Here is a 15816-nt window from a genome sequence, read left to right as displayed (position 1 = left end):
ACTCAGCTTACCTCTCTCTCTCTCTCTCTCTCTCTCTCTCTCTCTCTCTCTCTCTCTCTCTCTCTCTCTCTCTCTCTCTCTCACTCTCTCTGTCTCTCTCTCTCTCTCTCCCCCTCTCTCTGTCTCTCTCTCTCTGCAGCTCTTCCTATTGGAGGAGACGAGGGAGCGTAAGTTTGACGGCTACGCCAGGGCCATCCAGAAGGCCTGGCGCAAGTACAGGGCCCGCAAGAAGTACGTCCAGATGAGAGAAGAAGGTGGGTGACACACTGTGTGTGTGTGCACGCGTGTGAAAGAGAATGTGTGTGAGTGTGTGTGTTTATCTCTCTCACTGTCCTGACTGTACAGACAGCCTCTCACACAACCTCAGTAAGGGAAGTGAAAAACCCGTAGAGCAGATAAGATAAGAGAAACATACATGTTTACATACATGTTTATAGTCGATTTTTTAATGTTTTACTCTAAAGGTAGACGATCCTGCCATACCAGAGATTCTCCACTCTCTCAAAACAAATAGTCCTAATCCAGAATGAAAACATTTACACTTCAAAACCTTGCATTTTTCACGGATATAGATATCAGCCTACAGAAATGTGGTCTGGCTATGTTTTCCTGTGTCCCTGTGTGTAACTGACGTGTCCCTGACGTGTTCCTGTGTGTCCCTGTGTGTCCTGTCCCCAGCCTCTGACCTGCTGGTGAACAGGAAGGAGAGGAGGAGACACAGCCTCAACAGGAACTTCGTAGGAGACTACCTGGGCATGGACGACAGGCCTGAGCTCCGACAGTTCCTGGCCAAGAGGGAGAAGATCGACTTTGCTGACAAAGTCACTAAATACGACCGGCGCTTCAAGGTGAGCGCTCCTGCTTCTCTCAGTGTTTTTTATTTGTATTTTTCTTTTTTCATATCTCCTCAATGTTTCTGTCTTGATAGGGTTTCCTTTTTTGGGGGGGAGGAGGAGGAGGAAATACAGACAGCTGTGGCGGTGAATGTGATCAATACGGATGTGAATATGAAACAGTAATGACAAGTAATGACAATTTCTCTCCTCTCTACGTCCGTTTCCATGGTCAGGGTATCAAGAGGGACTTGATCCTGACGCCCAAGTGTGTGTATCTGATTGGGAGGGAGAAGGTGAAGCAGGGGCCTGAGCGAGGCCAGGTGATGGAGGTGCTCAAGAGGCGGATCGAGGTGGAGAAGATCTTGGCTGTGTCTCTCAGGTAAGACCCCAGGTCCTGAGCTCTGTACGGTGGCTAACAGGGTCAGATGCCAACCCAGATGCCACACAGGAGGGTGTTTACTCTCTTTAGGAACACACAGTGCCAGAAGACTCCAGGCCTCACAAGGTCAGCTAGTTAAAGTGTAACTGTTTTCACCGACAGTCAGAACAGACACAGCTGCACCGTGTACACAGTGAGAGTCCCTGGTTGGGAAGACAAACAAAGCTCCTGGAAAATATAGTAAACATCGAAACCACTCATAAGAATTCCCGAAATATAACACTCACTTTTAACTTAACGAGTAAAGAAAGTCAGTAAAGAAACACTCCACACACTCAGCTTTTCCCAGAAACACTTGACAGAGACCTGCGGAACCAGCCGACAACCCCCTTCACACCCGACGCAGACAGACCAGGCAAAACCCACCATGTTAAACTACAGCCATCTGCAGAAGCGCAAGAAAGCTACTTCAAAGCCGATGGTCTGGATTTTCAATCACACCAGTCCCCATGTTCCTTTTAATGTCACACATGGGGTATTACCAACATATGGAATAGATTGAAACCTCCTCTTGTATATGTCTGCTCCTTTGTGTGTGGAGGCTATATAAAAAACCTTATTTCATCCACATCTCAAACCCTGGACAAAAGCAGTGTCATATTTACAGTCTTAACCATGCTAATGAAGGAGTGTAGAGTACTTGAAAAGTCAGTCATCAACAGGGCATTCTAGTTGGCTTGTTATTTAGAGCATACGTGTTTGAATGTTACACACGATTTGAAGGGGGCTTTGTAGTCGGTGGGGACATTGACTGAAAAGCCACATGTCTATACCTCTACAAAGCCTTCTACAATGTGAGTGGGGGGTTGTGGGTAATATGAACCAGGTGGTGCCGCGAGGGAAAGCAGGCGTAGTAAAAAGCTCATTCAAGACGACGGAGAGTTCATTGGGGGGAACAGTGTGTCGCTGTGTGTGTCTCCTCTCTCCTTAGTTACCTGCTGCTTTGTTTGCCTCTCTGCTCGTATGCAAATGTAAGCTCTGGGTAACGCCTCATTGAGGCCTGACGCTGTCATTTGCCTGACCCGTGGGCTGAAACTGTCTCTATCTCTCTCTTTATCACCGTCAAGAAAATAAACTCATTTTCATAAACATTACAATGAAGCACAAATGATAGAATTGACTTCCCCAACCCTCTTCTCTCATATCAACGAACTTCACATCAACTTGATTTAAAAGTACATTTAACCAGATCTCTGGTACATTTAACCAGATCTCTGGTACATTTAACCAGATCTCTGGTACATTTAACCAGATCTCTGGTACATTTAACCAGATCTCTGGTACATTTAACCAGATCTCAGGTACATTTAACCAGATCTCAGGTACATTTAACCAGATCTCTGGTACATTTAACCAGATCTCTGGTACATTTAACCAGATCTCTGGTACATTTAACCAGATCTCTAGTACATTTAACCAGATCTCTAGTCTAGTGCATTTAACCAGATCTCTAGTGCATTTAACCAGATCTCTAGTACATTTCGCCAGATCTCTAGTACATTTCCCAAATGTGTTCCTCCATTGACCCCCGTCCGTCCCTGTCTCTCTCTCCACAGCACCATGCAGGACGACCTCTTGATCCTCCATGAGCAGGAGTACGACAGCCTGCTGGAGTGCACCTTTAAGACTGAGTTAATCAGCCTGCTCGCCCGCAGGTTCGAGGAGAAGACCCAGAGGAAACTGCCCCTCAAGTTTGCCACCACGTATGTAAACCCAAACACCTGTCTTTATGCATGAGTAGAGCCGTACACAGGTGAACAAGACGAACAGTGAACAGTGACAGACAGAACTATTGGACAAGAATGCAGATTCAACCAATGTACAAGAAAACAGATGTGACTCCTGCACACATTTCTATGTCTCTTTCCAGCGGCCAAGTCATGTTTCATCTGTTTTATGACAGATGTTTTTTGTTGTTGGTGAGGTAGTAAGGCATGTCTGTTGTTGTTGTTGTTGTTTTTGTTGTTGTTGTTGGTGAGGTAGTAAGACATGTCTGTTGTTATTGTTGAGGTAGTAAGGTATGTCTGTTGTTGTTGGTGAGGTAGTAAGACATGTCTGTTGTTGTTGGTGAGGTAGTAAGGTATGTCTGTTGTTGTTGGTGAGGTAGTAAGACATGTCTGTTGTTGTTGGTGAGGTAGTAAGACATGTCTGTTGTTGTTGCTGAGGTAGTAAGACATGTCTGTTGTTGTTGGTGAGGTAGTAAGACATGTCTGTTGTTGTTGGTGAGGTAGTAAGACATGTCTGTTGTTGTTGGTGAGGTAGTAAGACATGTCTGTTGTTGTTGGTGAGGTAGTAAGACATGTCTGTTGTTGTTGGTGAGGTAGTAAGACATGTCTGTTGTTGTTGGTGAGGTAGTAAGGTATGTCTGTTGTTGTTGGTGAGGTAGTAAGACATGTCTGTTGTTGTTGGTGAGGTAGTAAGACATGTCTGTTGTTGTTGGTGAGGTAGTAAGGTATGTCTGTTGTTGTTGGTGAGGTAGTAAGACATGTCTGTTGTTGTTGGTGAGGTAGTAAGGTATGTCTGTTGTTGGTGAGGTAGTAAGACATGTCTGTTGTTGTTGGTGAGGTAGTAAGACATGTCTGTTGTTGTTGGTGAGGTAGTAAGACATGTCTGTTGTTGTTGGTGAGGTAGTAAGACATGTCTGTTGTTGTTGGTGAGGTAGTAAGACATGTCTGTTGTTGTTGGTGAGGTAGTAAGACATGTCTGTTGTTGTTGGTGAGGTAGTAAGGTATGTCTGTTGTTGTTGCTGAGGTAGTAAGACATGTCTGTTGTTGTTGGTGAGGTAGTAAGACATGTCTGTTGTTGTTGGTGAGGTAGTAAGACATGTCTGTTGTTGTTGGTGAGGTAGTAAGGTATGTCTGTTGTTGTTGCTGAGGTAGTAAGACATGTCTGTTGTTGTTGGTGAGGTAGTAAGACATGTCTGTTGTTGTTGGTGAGGTAGTAAGGTATGTCTGTTGTTGTTGCTGAGGTAGTAAGACATGTCTGTTGTTGTTGGTGAGGTAGTAAGACATGTCTGTTGTTGTTGGTGAGGTAGTAAGACATGTCTGTTGTTGTTGGTGAGGTAGTAAGACATGTCTGTTGTTGTTGGTGAGGTAGTAAGACATGTCTGTTGTTGTTGGTGAGGTAGTAAGACATGTCTGTTGTTGTTGGTGAGGTAGTAAGACATGTCTGTTGTTGTTGGTGAGGTAGTAAGACATGTCTGTTGTTGTTGGTGAGGTAGTAAGACATGTCTGTTGTTGTTGGTGAGGTAGTAAGACATGTCTGTTGTTGTTGGTGAGGTAGTAAGACATGTCTGTTGTTGTTGCTGAGGTAGTAAGACATGTCTGTTGTTGTTGGTGAGATAGTAAGACATGTCTGTTGTTGTTGGTGAGGTAGTAAGACATGTCTGTTGTTGTTGGTGAGGTAGTAAGACATGTCTGTTGTTGTTGCTGAGGTAGTAAGACATGTCTGTTGTTGTTGTTGGTGAGGTAGTAAGACATGTCTGTTGTTGTTGGTGAGGTAGTAAGACATGTCTGTTGTTGTTGGTGAGGTAGTAAGGTATGTCTGTTGTTGTTGGTGAGGTAGTAAGGTATGTCTGTTGTTGTTGGTGAGGTAGTACGGTATGTCTGTTGTTGTTGGTGAGGTAGTAAGACATGTCTGTTGTTGTTGGTGAGGTAGTAAGGTATGTCTGTTGTTGTTGGTGAGGTAGTACGGTATGTCTGTTGTTGTTGGTGAGGTAGTAAGACATGTCTGTTGTTGTTGGTGAGGTAGTAAGGTATGTCTGTTGTTGTTGGTGAGGTAGTAAGACATGTCTGTTGTTGTTGGTGAGGTAGTAAGACATGTCTGTTGTTGTTGGTGAGGTAGTAAGACATGTCTGTTGTTGTTGTTGAGGTAGTAAGGTATGTCTGTTGTTGTTGGTGAGGTAGTAAGACATGTCTGTTGTTGTTGGTGAGGTAGTAAGACATGTCTGTTGTTGTTGGTGAGGTAGTAAGACATGTCTGTTGTTGTTGCTGAGGTAGTAAGACATGTCTGTTGTTGTTGGTGAGGTAGTAAGACATGTCTGTTGTTGTTGGTGAGGTAGTACGGTATGTCTGTTGTTGTTGGTGGTGAGGTAGTAAGACATGTCTGTTGTTGTTGGTGAGGTATTACGGTATGTCTGTTGTTGTTGTTGGTGAGGTAGTAAGGTATGTCTGTTGTTGTTGGTGAGGTAGTAAGACATGTCTGTTGTTGTTGGTGAGGTAGTAAGACATGTCTGTTGTTGTTGGTGAGGTAGTACGGTATGTCTGCTGTTGTTGTTGGTGAGGTAGTAAGACATGTCTGTTGTTGTTGGTGAGGTAGTAAGACATGTCTGTTGTTGTTGGTGAGGTAGTAAGACATGTCTGTTGTTGTTGGTGAGGTAGTAAGACATGTCTGTTGTTGTTGGTGAGGTAGTAAGACATGTCTGTTGTTGTTGGTGAGGTAGTAAGACATGTCTGTTGTTGTTGGTGAGGTAGTAAGACATGTCTGTTGTTGTTGTTGAGGTAGTAAGACATGTCTGTTGTTGTTGCTGAGGTAGTAAGACATGTCTGTTGTTGTTGCTGAGGTAGTAAGACATGTCTGTTGTTGTTGTTGAGGTAGTAAGACATGTCTGTTGTTGTTGGTGAGGTAGTAAGACATGTCTGTTGTTGTTGGTGAGGTAGTAAGACATGTCTGTTGTTGTTGGTGAGGTAGTAAGGTATGTGTTGTTGTTGGTGAGGTAGTAAGGTATGTCTGTTGTTGTTGGTGAGGTAGTAAGACATGTCTGTTGTTGTTGGTGAGGTAGTAAGACATGTCTGTTGTTGTTGGTGAGGTAGTAAGGTATGTCTGTTGTTGTTGGTGAGGTAGTAAGACATGTCTGTTGTTGTTGGTGAGGTAGTAAGGTATGTCTGTTGTTGTTGGTGAGGTAGTAAGGTATGTCTGTTGTTGTTGGTGAGGTAGTAAGGTATGTCTGTTGTTGTTGGTGAGGTAGTAAGGTATGTCTGTTGTTGTTGGTGAGGTAGTAAGGTATGTCTGTTGTTGTTGGTGAGGTAGTAAGGTATGTCTATTGTTGTTGGTGAGGTAGTAAGACATGTCTGTTGTTGTTGGTGAGGTAGTAAGACATGTCTGTTGTTGTTGGTGAGGTAGTAAGGTATGTCTGTTGTTGTTGGTGAGGTAGTAAGACATGTCTGTTGTTGTTGCTGAGGTAGTAAGACATGTCTGTTGTTGTTGGTGAGGTAGTAAGACATGTCTGTTGTTGTTGGTGAGGTAGTAAGACATGTCTGTTGTTGTTGGTGAGGTAGTAAGGTATGTCTGTTGTTGTTGGTGAGGTAGTAAGACATGTCTGTTGTTGTTGGTGAGGTAGTAAGACATGTCTGTTGTTGTTGGTGAGGTAGTAAGGTATGTCTGTTGTTGTTGGTGAGGTAGTAAGACATATCTGTTGTTGTTGGTGAGGTAGTAAGACATGTCTGTTGTTGTTGCTGAGGTAGTAAGACATGTCTGTTGTTGTTGGTGAGGTAGTAAGACATGTCTGTTGTTCTGCCCTTCAGTCTGGAGCTGAAGCTGAAGAAGGAGAGCTGGGGCTTCCTGAGCGCGGGCGGCTCCAGGCAGGTCCAGTTTGTCCAGGGCCAGGGAGACGTGGCGGTACTGAAGCCGTCCTCCAAGTCGCTGCAGGTCAGCATCGGCCCCGGCCTGCCCAAGAACACACGTGAGTACGACACGTCCACCATGTACTGTACCTTCCCTGTCTGGATGGTTCTACCCTGCGTGAAGGCCACTCCAATACACAGACGCCACCCCAGTACTCTTTCTCTGTAGAGACCATTAGTCTACTGTTTACTGACGGGGGAATCCCCTCTGCAGGTCCCACCAAGAAAGGCTTCACCCAGAGCCGGTCCAGCCAACCCACCAGAACCCACCAGAACACCCCCTCCAGGGCTGCACCCGGACCTCCAGGTAACTCACATGGAGACCAAGATACAACATGGTTGATCAGGAGGTACCTTAAATGGTACACTTACCAAGAAGAATCACTGTCGATAGCGATTTAGTAGATTTCTTTCACTGTATCAGCTTGTATGACATCACACCTCGTTGGTTTTCACAGTGGCCCATCAGAACGGCGGACCGAAGAACGTCAACCACCTGGCCAATCAGAGGAACTCCTCCCAACACGCCGCCAATCACAGGCCCCCGTCGTCAGGCAGCGCAGGCCGCCCCTTCCTGCCCAACAACGTCAACCCGCTGAAGGAGCGGAGCAGCAAGCCTCCGCCCAACCTGGACTGTCTGAAGGTCCCGGACCAGGGGGCCGCAGGGTGAGGCCCGGCACGACCCGCCACACACACCGACAACACAGATCATGGTTTATTATTAGACATAGATGGGGTGGTATTCCATCAACGACACTAAAGGAAAATCCAGGCTTATATTGATACATTTTGCGAGACTTATTTTGATCTCGTGAGATTTATAAAAAAAAAAAGACTGGATTTTCCTTTAATGACTGATGGAATACCGCTGTGGTTATTTGACATATAAACAGTGAGGTACTGAGTTAAACATTCGGTATATTATCCATCACAAAGCACAATGTGGAATACGTAACTGCATAGTATCAATGCACATGAATAAAGAAATAATCGATTAATTTGATATCATTTCACTGTCATCTACAACCAACACAGTGAGTCAATGCTGTATTGGGAATATGACTGTAGCATCAAAAGGTGGTGTGTGTGTTTATCAGAATCAGGTGGTGTCAGTGGATGGTGTGTATGAGGAAGTGTTTGTGGTTGTCGGTGGTGTATGGTGCAGTGCCCAGAACAAGGACACACACACACACACGCACACACACACACACACACACACTGTCCTGCTGTAACTTGGCTGATTGTATTCCTTTATAGTAACGGAGTCGGACGGGCAGCTTCAAATGGAGGAATGTGAGTCTTGAGTGTTGTGTTGCGGTGTTTTGGGTGATGGTTCAGGCCTAGCCATATCTCTCCCTGGCTCTCTAGTAGCTAGCTTCCCTCTTTCCCGCTTGTAGACTTCTCTCTCTCACAGCTGTGGTCAGAAGAAGGTTAAAGCTCTCCTCAGAGGAGACAACAATCTCTCTATGAGGAGCAGAAAAAGGTCAGAGCCCAGTAACATGCAGTCAATTATTCTGTTGTGTAGATGAGGCATCTATTTTGCTCTCGAATCTTACTCGGTCATATAAAAGCTACCATATGATTGACATGTGCCTTGCAATAAGGAATATTTGATCATATAAGTGCATATAAGCGTATTTGTTATTACTGGGCTCTTAACGTTTTTCACACACCCCTGGTCTGTTGTCAGGTGACACAGATGACCTCAACTAGTTTTCCTTGCAGAACATATTATGTTGGTGAAGCAAGACTTTTTCGTATAGTTGGTGATTCGTTTGGTGTGATGTTTGCTTATTGGACATTGTGGAGGGTTGTGTGTGTGTGTGTGTGTGTGTGTGTGTGTGTGTGTGTGTGTGTGTGTGTGTGAGTGTGTGTGTGTGTGTTTCATCTTCATTCTGTTATGAATTGATACATTTGTTAATGTTTTTGCAAACTAAACTAAACTATTTACCCCAATCGATCTTATACACCTACATGAGAAGTCCTCAAAGACAAATGAGTAGGATGGCTCGCCACCTAGTGGTAGAACTGTGAACAATTTGTTTCTTAATTTGGTCAAGCATTTTGTAAATAAACTATGAAGTGTACAACTACAATCATTACCACACAAACTCACACGATGTGTATTTCCCATATTGAAACAGCTTAAATCTAACTTCACAACCTTTGCTGAAGCCCCACAATCACCAGAAGCTTTCCTAATGGCTAACAGATTGTAGCAGCATTGTAGCAGCCCAGTAGACTAGCATCAAACTAAGAACAGATAAGAGTCTTCCTCTGTGATAGCTGACGGCCCTGTGGTCTCTCTCTCTCTCTCTCTCTCTCTCTCTCTCTCTCTCTCTCTCTCTCTCTGATCCCCAGTGCTCACAGACAGACGGTTAGCAGGCCTGCTCCGGGAGGGGGGCGACCCAAACCTGCCCCCAAACCCAAGCCCCAGGTGCCCCAGTGCAAAGCGCTCTACGCCTATGACGCCCAGGACACCGACGAGCTGAGCTTCAACGCGGACGATGTCATCGACATCATCAAAGAAGGTGAGCCAGACCCAGCAGGCCTAGATGACACCCTCACACTGAGACCCAGCAGGCCTAGATGACACCCTCACACTGAGGGGGAAATGAATGCATTCATGCACTAATCACACACAAATGTCCAACATTTTCTGTTTTTACACAGTTTAAAAATATATAATGATACTCTTCTCCACACTAAACTATGAGTATCTCCTTGTTCTTCCCTGTTGGACCAGATGCCTCTGGATGGTGGACGGGGAGACTACGGGGAAAGCAGGGCCTTTTCCCCAACAACTACGTCAGCAAGATCTAAGACCTGCCTGACGAACTCCTGTCACACACACACACACACACACACACACACCTCCACTGACCCCTGAGGAGATAGAGCTACTAGATAGAGAGAGATGCTGAGAGACGGAGGGAGAAACAGAAACATTTCCCCCACTCCAGCATGGTAGCCTGCCGCTGGACGTACCTTCAACTTATTGTGGACAGTCAGGAGAAGCCTCAGGCGTGTGATGGAGTTGTATTTCCATGGGCGATCTGAGGACAAGACTGTTTTTCTCCAGGGTTAATGGCTACACAGTCCCTGTGAGCACTGAACAAACTATTTATTGTATTTATATATAGCTTTCTACATTCTCCCCCCCCCCCCCTTCCTGTCTCTGTCACCTTGCTAAGGTTTTAAGGTGAGCTTTTGGATGCATAGAAATTAAATATGCATGATATGTGGGACCAGGTTGTAATGGAATCTTTCTTAATTTCATGTTTTGGAAATTAAAGGGTGAAGTTAAGAGTGGTTGCCAAGAAGTCTCTGTCTGGCTGTTTTAGAGTTAGATCCAGTTTGTAACGGCCTGTAATGTTGTTCAGTGGGGATTTGTGCTGCTAAGATGAATTTACAGATAGTATTGACTATACATTTATTTTGACACAACAAAACACATTCACATGAAATGGACATTTAGTAGTCCATTGCACTGTTATTTTCTACACATAGCCAATGCATTGAATAAGAAAAACACGTTTTATAATCAAGTATTAAAAAATAAGGTAAATGTTTAGTGGTCAGTTCAACAAAGGCAATAACTCAAAGGAAAGGGAATGCATAACACCTTCACTGGACGCCCCGCCCCCCAAAACACCTTATTATTTCAGAAAAGCATATAACATCCCCAGAACACAAGGGCCACTCTGTGTGCTGTACTCTGAGTGTGTTGTCTGTGGTTTCTAAGCACTTTATCAGTACAGGTACTACCTTGAACATACAGACTGACTGGTCATTCCTGCTACAGCCAGTAATCCATGGACTTTAATGAGGGATAGATAGTGATGCCAAACTAGTGATGGGCCTAGTTACTGAAGCAAATCATTTGTTTACATAGAATTATAATACAGGCATTTTAGATCTGTGTATGTACATCTCTTGATATTTAGGAATATGTCTACTGTTTGTTACGTTTTTAAATTAATTTTGTAGTGTATTTTTTCTCTGCGGGATCTTTTTTTTTTTATTCAAATATTCTCTGCTTTTGATATTTTGGGTGTTTTCATTCCACTTCATGCAGATTTTTAAGTGGACAGTATCTTAAGAATATGGGGGCTGGGTTAATGTTACTCCAGTATGTTAAGAATATGGGGCTGGGGTTAATGTTACTGAGGGCTGACTTCTTTCAGGTTGAAGGAGAGGAGAAAGCTCTGTTGACTTCACATGTTTTTCATGGCACAGAAGGATTTCACTTTTTCATTAGTTTTTTCTCCGGTTTCCACTAAACGTTTTGCACAGCTTTTGCATTACTCACACATTCCTTCCCATTTTCCGTTGACCAGTTTTGTATGAAATAATCCCTTTTATGTTCAAACCAGCTGGGGCTTCTTTCACAGACTAGATGAACTGCAACGTCATCACAGATTGTTCGGTTCTGAATGGTTGAAAGACATCCTTGTGCAATATCAAAAATGGCAGATGAAAGTCTTTTAATAAAGCATGTACTGTTGTATTTGTATTTTCTTCACTGTGCATTGCATTGCTTTTCATGAAGACTCAAATATTTGTTATTTGCTCATAGGCATGCCTCATCACCCCCTCCCTCCGAATCAGAGATGTCCATGCTTCCTCATAACAGGACAGCTACACTACCCAGCCAAGTTGTCTGATGAGCTCACATTCAGTGCAGTGTCAAGGTCAATAAACAATGCTCATATCAATTAACATGACTTGGATGGTCATTCAATACTGTGCTTCGCTCAACTGAGTGAGGGTAACAACAAGGTACTGGATGTAAAGTGCCTTTATGAATGAATATGGCTGGCCCATATACAATTAGGTTCTACCCAAATTACTTCTACATCATGCTGCACAATTATCTGAACTATATCAGCTGTGTATGAATGCATTATACTTGTGTTAGGTTTGTTGAATTTGACCTGGTACGACAGTTGTGGTGCTTTACCCTTTGATTCATTAGGATTAATAAAAGACAAAAAACAAGGATGTGATTATTGTATGTATTCAATGACTGGACACAACTGCTATAAAACTAAATGTAGTTATGGAACATACAACTGCTTGATCAGTACAATTGTAATTGTTTGAAGCCATGTTTTTCCTTTTGCTTAAATACATAGGTTTAACATAGGCATGTTATCAGATGAATAAAGCTTAGCCGTGACAAATAGGTAGTGGTTTGTTTCATGTTTGTATGCAATGTTACATTTCATAAAATAGTCATTGAACAATCTAGAGAGGACAAAGCATAACAAAACATCAGAAGAATAAAGCTATTCACCAGTTCATGTTATAAGATTTGAGGTAATCAACAAACTAAACTTCAATAGTGTATTTTTAAGAATGATGGCATAAATGCAATTTTTTTTAAAGGGTTAAAATCCATGTTTATTTGTACAACCATTATAATAAAGCTATTCACAACAGTGGTCATGTTAAGATTTGAGGTAAACAATGAACTAAATGCCAATAGTGTATCTTAAAGAATTACAGCATAAATACCTTTTTAAAAGAGTCCAAATTAATTTTGATCTGACATTAAACATCATTTACAAGTGACATTTACAAACTTAAAAGCAGCAGGCCAGTTGGCCATCGAGGTGGTCAGTCAAAGATTTAAATAGGCCATCCAGGGTGATCGGGTGATCATCCAATGTCGCTTAAGGGAAATCCAAGCTTATTTTTCATAAGTTGTTAGTTATCAAAATAGAGGGAATTCCCTTTAGAGACATTGATGGAAGACCCCCCCAGGTTCTCGATCATAATAAATAATAAAATAAAGTGCATGTGAGGATGATCTGATCACATCATAACATCATTCATGAGAAATAAAGATTCAGGGCCGCAATCTTTTCAGAGTTCAGTTGAGGGATGAGGCTGATCGACTCAAGCTTGCTGCTTGAATACTTCTTCTTGACCGCCTGGAACACAAAATGAAGAGTTGGCCTGTGTTCCTATGTTCAGATGACCATTCATCTTCATCATTTTGCCTAAAGTGAGGCTAGGCAGTCAGTGTACACATTGTAGAAGTTACCTGGTGCTTGGTTTTCCCCTCATTGACAGTGACCACGTTCTTGGCAATGTGCTGCATGATAGGCTTGATGTGGGCTTCATCATAGGTGGAGTAATGCTGCTGTGTTGGAGACTGGAGGGTAGAGAAACATCACATTAGCGGTGTGGAATATCTAGGATGTCAGTAGGCCACCACGCTCCACAGAGAAGAGTTTCAGTTACATAACAGTTGTGCCCTAACCCACACAGTGGGTGCATCCATCCCTGTACCATAAAGCCCATAGTCTGTGGGACAGCTTACCCATGGGAGCCCTTCAAGCAGCAGCTGGGAGAGGGCAGAGGCAGCAGCGGCGGTCTCAGAGGGGTGGTAGTGCACCATGTCGTAGTCAAGGAGGGTCAGCTCTAGGAGGTACTTAGCCAGCGTGTGCGTTTTAACATCAGCCTTGGGGGGGCATTTTTAAATTATTATTACCTACTAGAAACAGCTAAAAACACCACATCAACCCATTTGCTGAGGAACTGCATACAGTCCTGCACTCCCTCTGGTTACACAGACTTACAGATTGCTTTTTTTAAAACTGCATGCACACACAAGGTTAGCCACTTACATTACCAGCCTTTGAGGACCTCCTAAGAAAGTGTAGGGGTAGAGGCCGTCCAAGCTTGAAGTCGAGAACCCTCAGCATAATCATCTCCATCGCCCTTATCTGGGCCGAAGTGAAGGCGTTGTCAGTGATGTATGCGAAGTCCTCGACTTCTGGGCAGTACAGTTCCTCGTATTTGGCAGCCAGAAACATGGCTGTCACACCGACCAGCTGCAGCTTTCTCCGGGAGACTTGTTGCGCCTGTAGAGGAGAAACCGTGTCAAACCAAGTCTTAAAAAAAACCCCGTGTCAAACCAAGTCTTAAAAAAAAATAAAAAAGACAATTGAGATTACAAAACACTTGGATGGGGCTTGCCTGAAGAAAGCGATCCAGGAGGGCCACAGTCAGATACAGAGTCTCCTGCAGCAGCTGGAACTTGGAATGCACCTGAATCATCCAGTCAATGAGGAGGGCACGCATGCGTCCGTTGATCTCGTACCCTTGCATGTACTGGGGCCGGACAGACTGCTGGACCTGTTGAGGAAGGGTAGATATTTTAACTCCAAAACAACACGGTTATTTGCCAGTCACTGATGGCAGATGGTTAACGAGGTGGTGACACTGGAGCATAGGGGTGGCCAAATTACCTCAAGGCTCCGCAGGTAGCAATAGATCTCTTTCACATATTCAGAGCACAGCTGTGGCATGTCAGAATCCCCCGCATCAATGTCCTCTACAGCCAGGAGTGTCTCTGAGAACGCCTGGCACAAGCTCTCCTCCTTCGTGGAAACATCATCCGGCTCTTCCCGCACAGGGGGTTCATCCGGCTCTTCCCGCACAGGGTGTTGATCCGGCTCTTCCCGCACAGGGTGTAGGCGAGCGCGAGGAACAACAAAGACTGCTTCACGTCTGCGCTGAAGGGCCGGTGGCTGGGCCTTCGGGTTGGGAGCTGTTTTGGTTGATGGCTTGGTGGGAACAGTCGTCTGTACGGACCAAGATACATTGTATGGGTGACCATCTTGCAGAGTAACGGAGACAACAATGGAGTAAAGTTAATGCAATGACAGGCGTACCGTGGACGGTTGAACCGCTTTGCTGGGAAAGTTGGAGAGTTCTCCCAGCACAGCCCTTCTTCTGAAAACAACATTTTTCATTGGCTTCTCATCGTTCCTCGGCTGTATGGAGAACACAATTAGCTTTGACCAAACCAAGATAATTCGTATAAACAATAAAAAAGGTCTCGGTTTTTCAGATTCGTGCCAATGCTTGCCATATCACCGCATTAATGGAGAGCTACATGACTTGGTGGAATATCGTGCAGACAGACGCCATTGTTCAGCTTGCTCCTGCTAGCCAACAGAGCTAGCTGACACACACACACACACACACACACACACACACACACACACACACACACACACACACACAGCTAGAGTTTGAAGAGCTACTCACCGATACTCGGGCTTCAATAGAAAACATATTTATGCTTCTTAAAAGCAGGAAACAGCAATAACCTTAGGACAAAATTGAACTCCACAAAGTCGTATCCAGGTAGCTAAGACAGATGATGAACAACAAACAATCTTGCAAGCATTCAAATAACGCTCTGTTGACTCTCATTGGATACCGCTGCATAGAATGCACGTCATTCATTGGTTACGAGTCGCCGCTCTTATCAAAGGGCGTGTTCGTAAATACGCTCTGGAAATCTGATCAGCACTCATGGAATGCCTCTTGTCCAATCAAATTACTTGGTCCCTTTATGACGTTGTGTGCGCAACCGTGTGCGCTCCGGCGCTCTCAGCGAATTTTCGAACGCACCGATAAATAGGTATAATCGGCGTCATAGATTACAAAATAAACCATTAGCTCCATCAGAACCATCTGAAAAGATTATGATATAATTATTGTCAAAATATGTTGATAATAATATTATGATTTTAAAACATATTGTGCTACTCATGACATGTGGCCCGCCCATAATGTTCCTGGTTCCATTTCCGCCCCTACCCACCATAGAAACAGTAGAATAACATATCCATACTGTCCACTACCCTTTTGAGTGAACTTGAACTCCATCATATAACGTAATTTTTTTTACTACCACTGTGTGTCGGTATATACTGCACTCTCTCACTGATTAATGCAAGTTAATGGAAATAATTTTCCCCATATTTCCAGTGTAGTGCAGTGTTTTTCTGTTTGTGTTATACAAACTGTTCATGCTGTGGACAGACATTAATGTCATGTTAATTGTTTTATTATTATTATTATTGTTGTTATTGATTTATGATAGCTATATAGC

At 43.8% G+C, this 15816-nt stretch overlaps 2 protein-coding genes across 3 annotated transcripts in view; one reads left to right on the top strand and one right to left on the bottom strand.

The window, feature by feature from the left end:
* The window catches only part of myo1ea (myosin IEa), a 56568-nt gene extending 44690 nt beyond the window's left edge, over nt 1–11878 (top strand). The window contains exons 20-29 of one of the 2 annotated variants that reach the window (XM_080542366.1): nt 140–254; nt 679–848; nt 1070–1215; nt 2832–2978; nt 6798–6955; nt 7111–7203; nt 7355–7562; nt 8154–8189; nt 9258–9427; nt 9643–11878. In XM_080542366.1, coding sequence (XP_080398492.1) covers nt 140–254; nt 679–848; nt 1070–1215; nt 2832–2978; nt 6798–6955; nt 7111–7203; nt 7355–7562; nt 8154–8189; nt 9258–9427; nt 9643–9719 — 1320 coding nt within the window. In that variant the 3' untranslated portion in view covers nt 9720–11878. The remainder of the gene's footprint in view (nt 1–139; nt 255–678; nt 849–1069; nt 1216–2831; nt 2979–6797; nt 6956–7110; nt 7204–7354; nt 7563–8153; nt 8190–9257; nt 9428–9642) is intronic. The other variant, XM_080542367.1, reaches the window with a different exon arrangement.
* Nucleotides 11879–12733: 855 nt separating this feature from the next.
* ccnb2 (cyclin B2) lies at nt 12734–14665 on the bottom strand (the record flags this gene model as incomplete). The annotated part of the gene is made up of 7 exons (XM_080526123.1): nt 12734–12835; nt 12949–13059; nt 13228–13368; nt 13535–13771; nt 13887–14045; nt 14159–14494; nt 14585–14665. The coding sequence occupies 7 exons, from the start codon at nt 14663–14665 to the stop codon at nt 12734–12736; spliced, it is 1167 nt and encodes a 388-aa protein (XP_080382249.1).
* Nucleotides 14666–15816: the final 1151 nt, after the last annotated feature.

This window comes from Nansenia antarctica (assembly GCF_963989245.1).
Source record: "Nansenia antarctica genome assembly, chromosome: 1".
NCBI classification, from domain to species: domain Eukaryota; kingdom Metazoa; phylum Chordata; class Actinopteri; order Argentiniformes; family Microstomatidae; genus Nansenia; species Nansenia antarctica.
The sequence above is the reverse complement of the archived record's forward strand: the minus strand, read 5'-3'. Positions and strand labels throughout refer to the sequence as shown.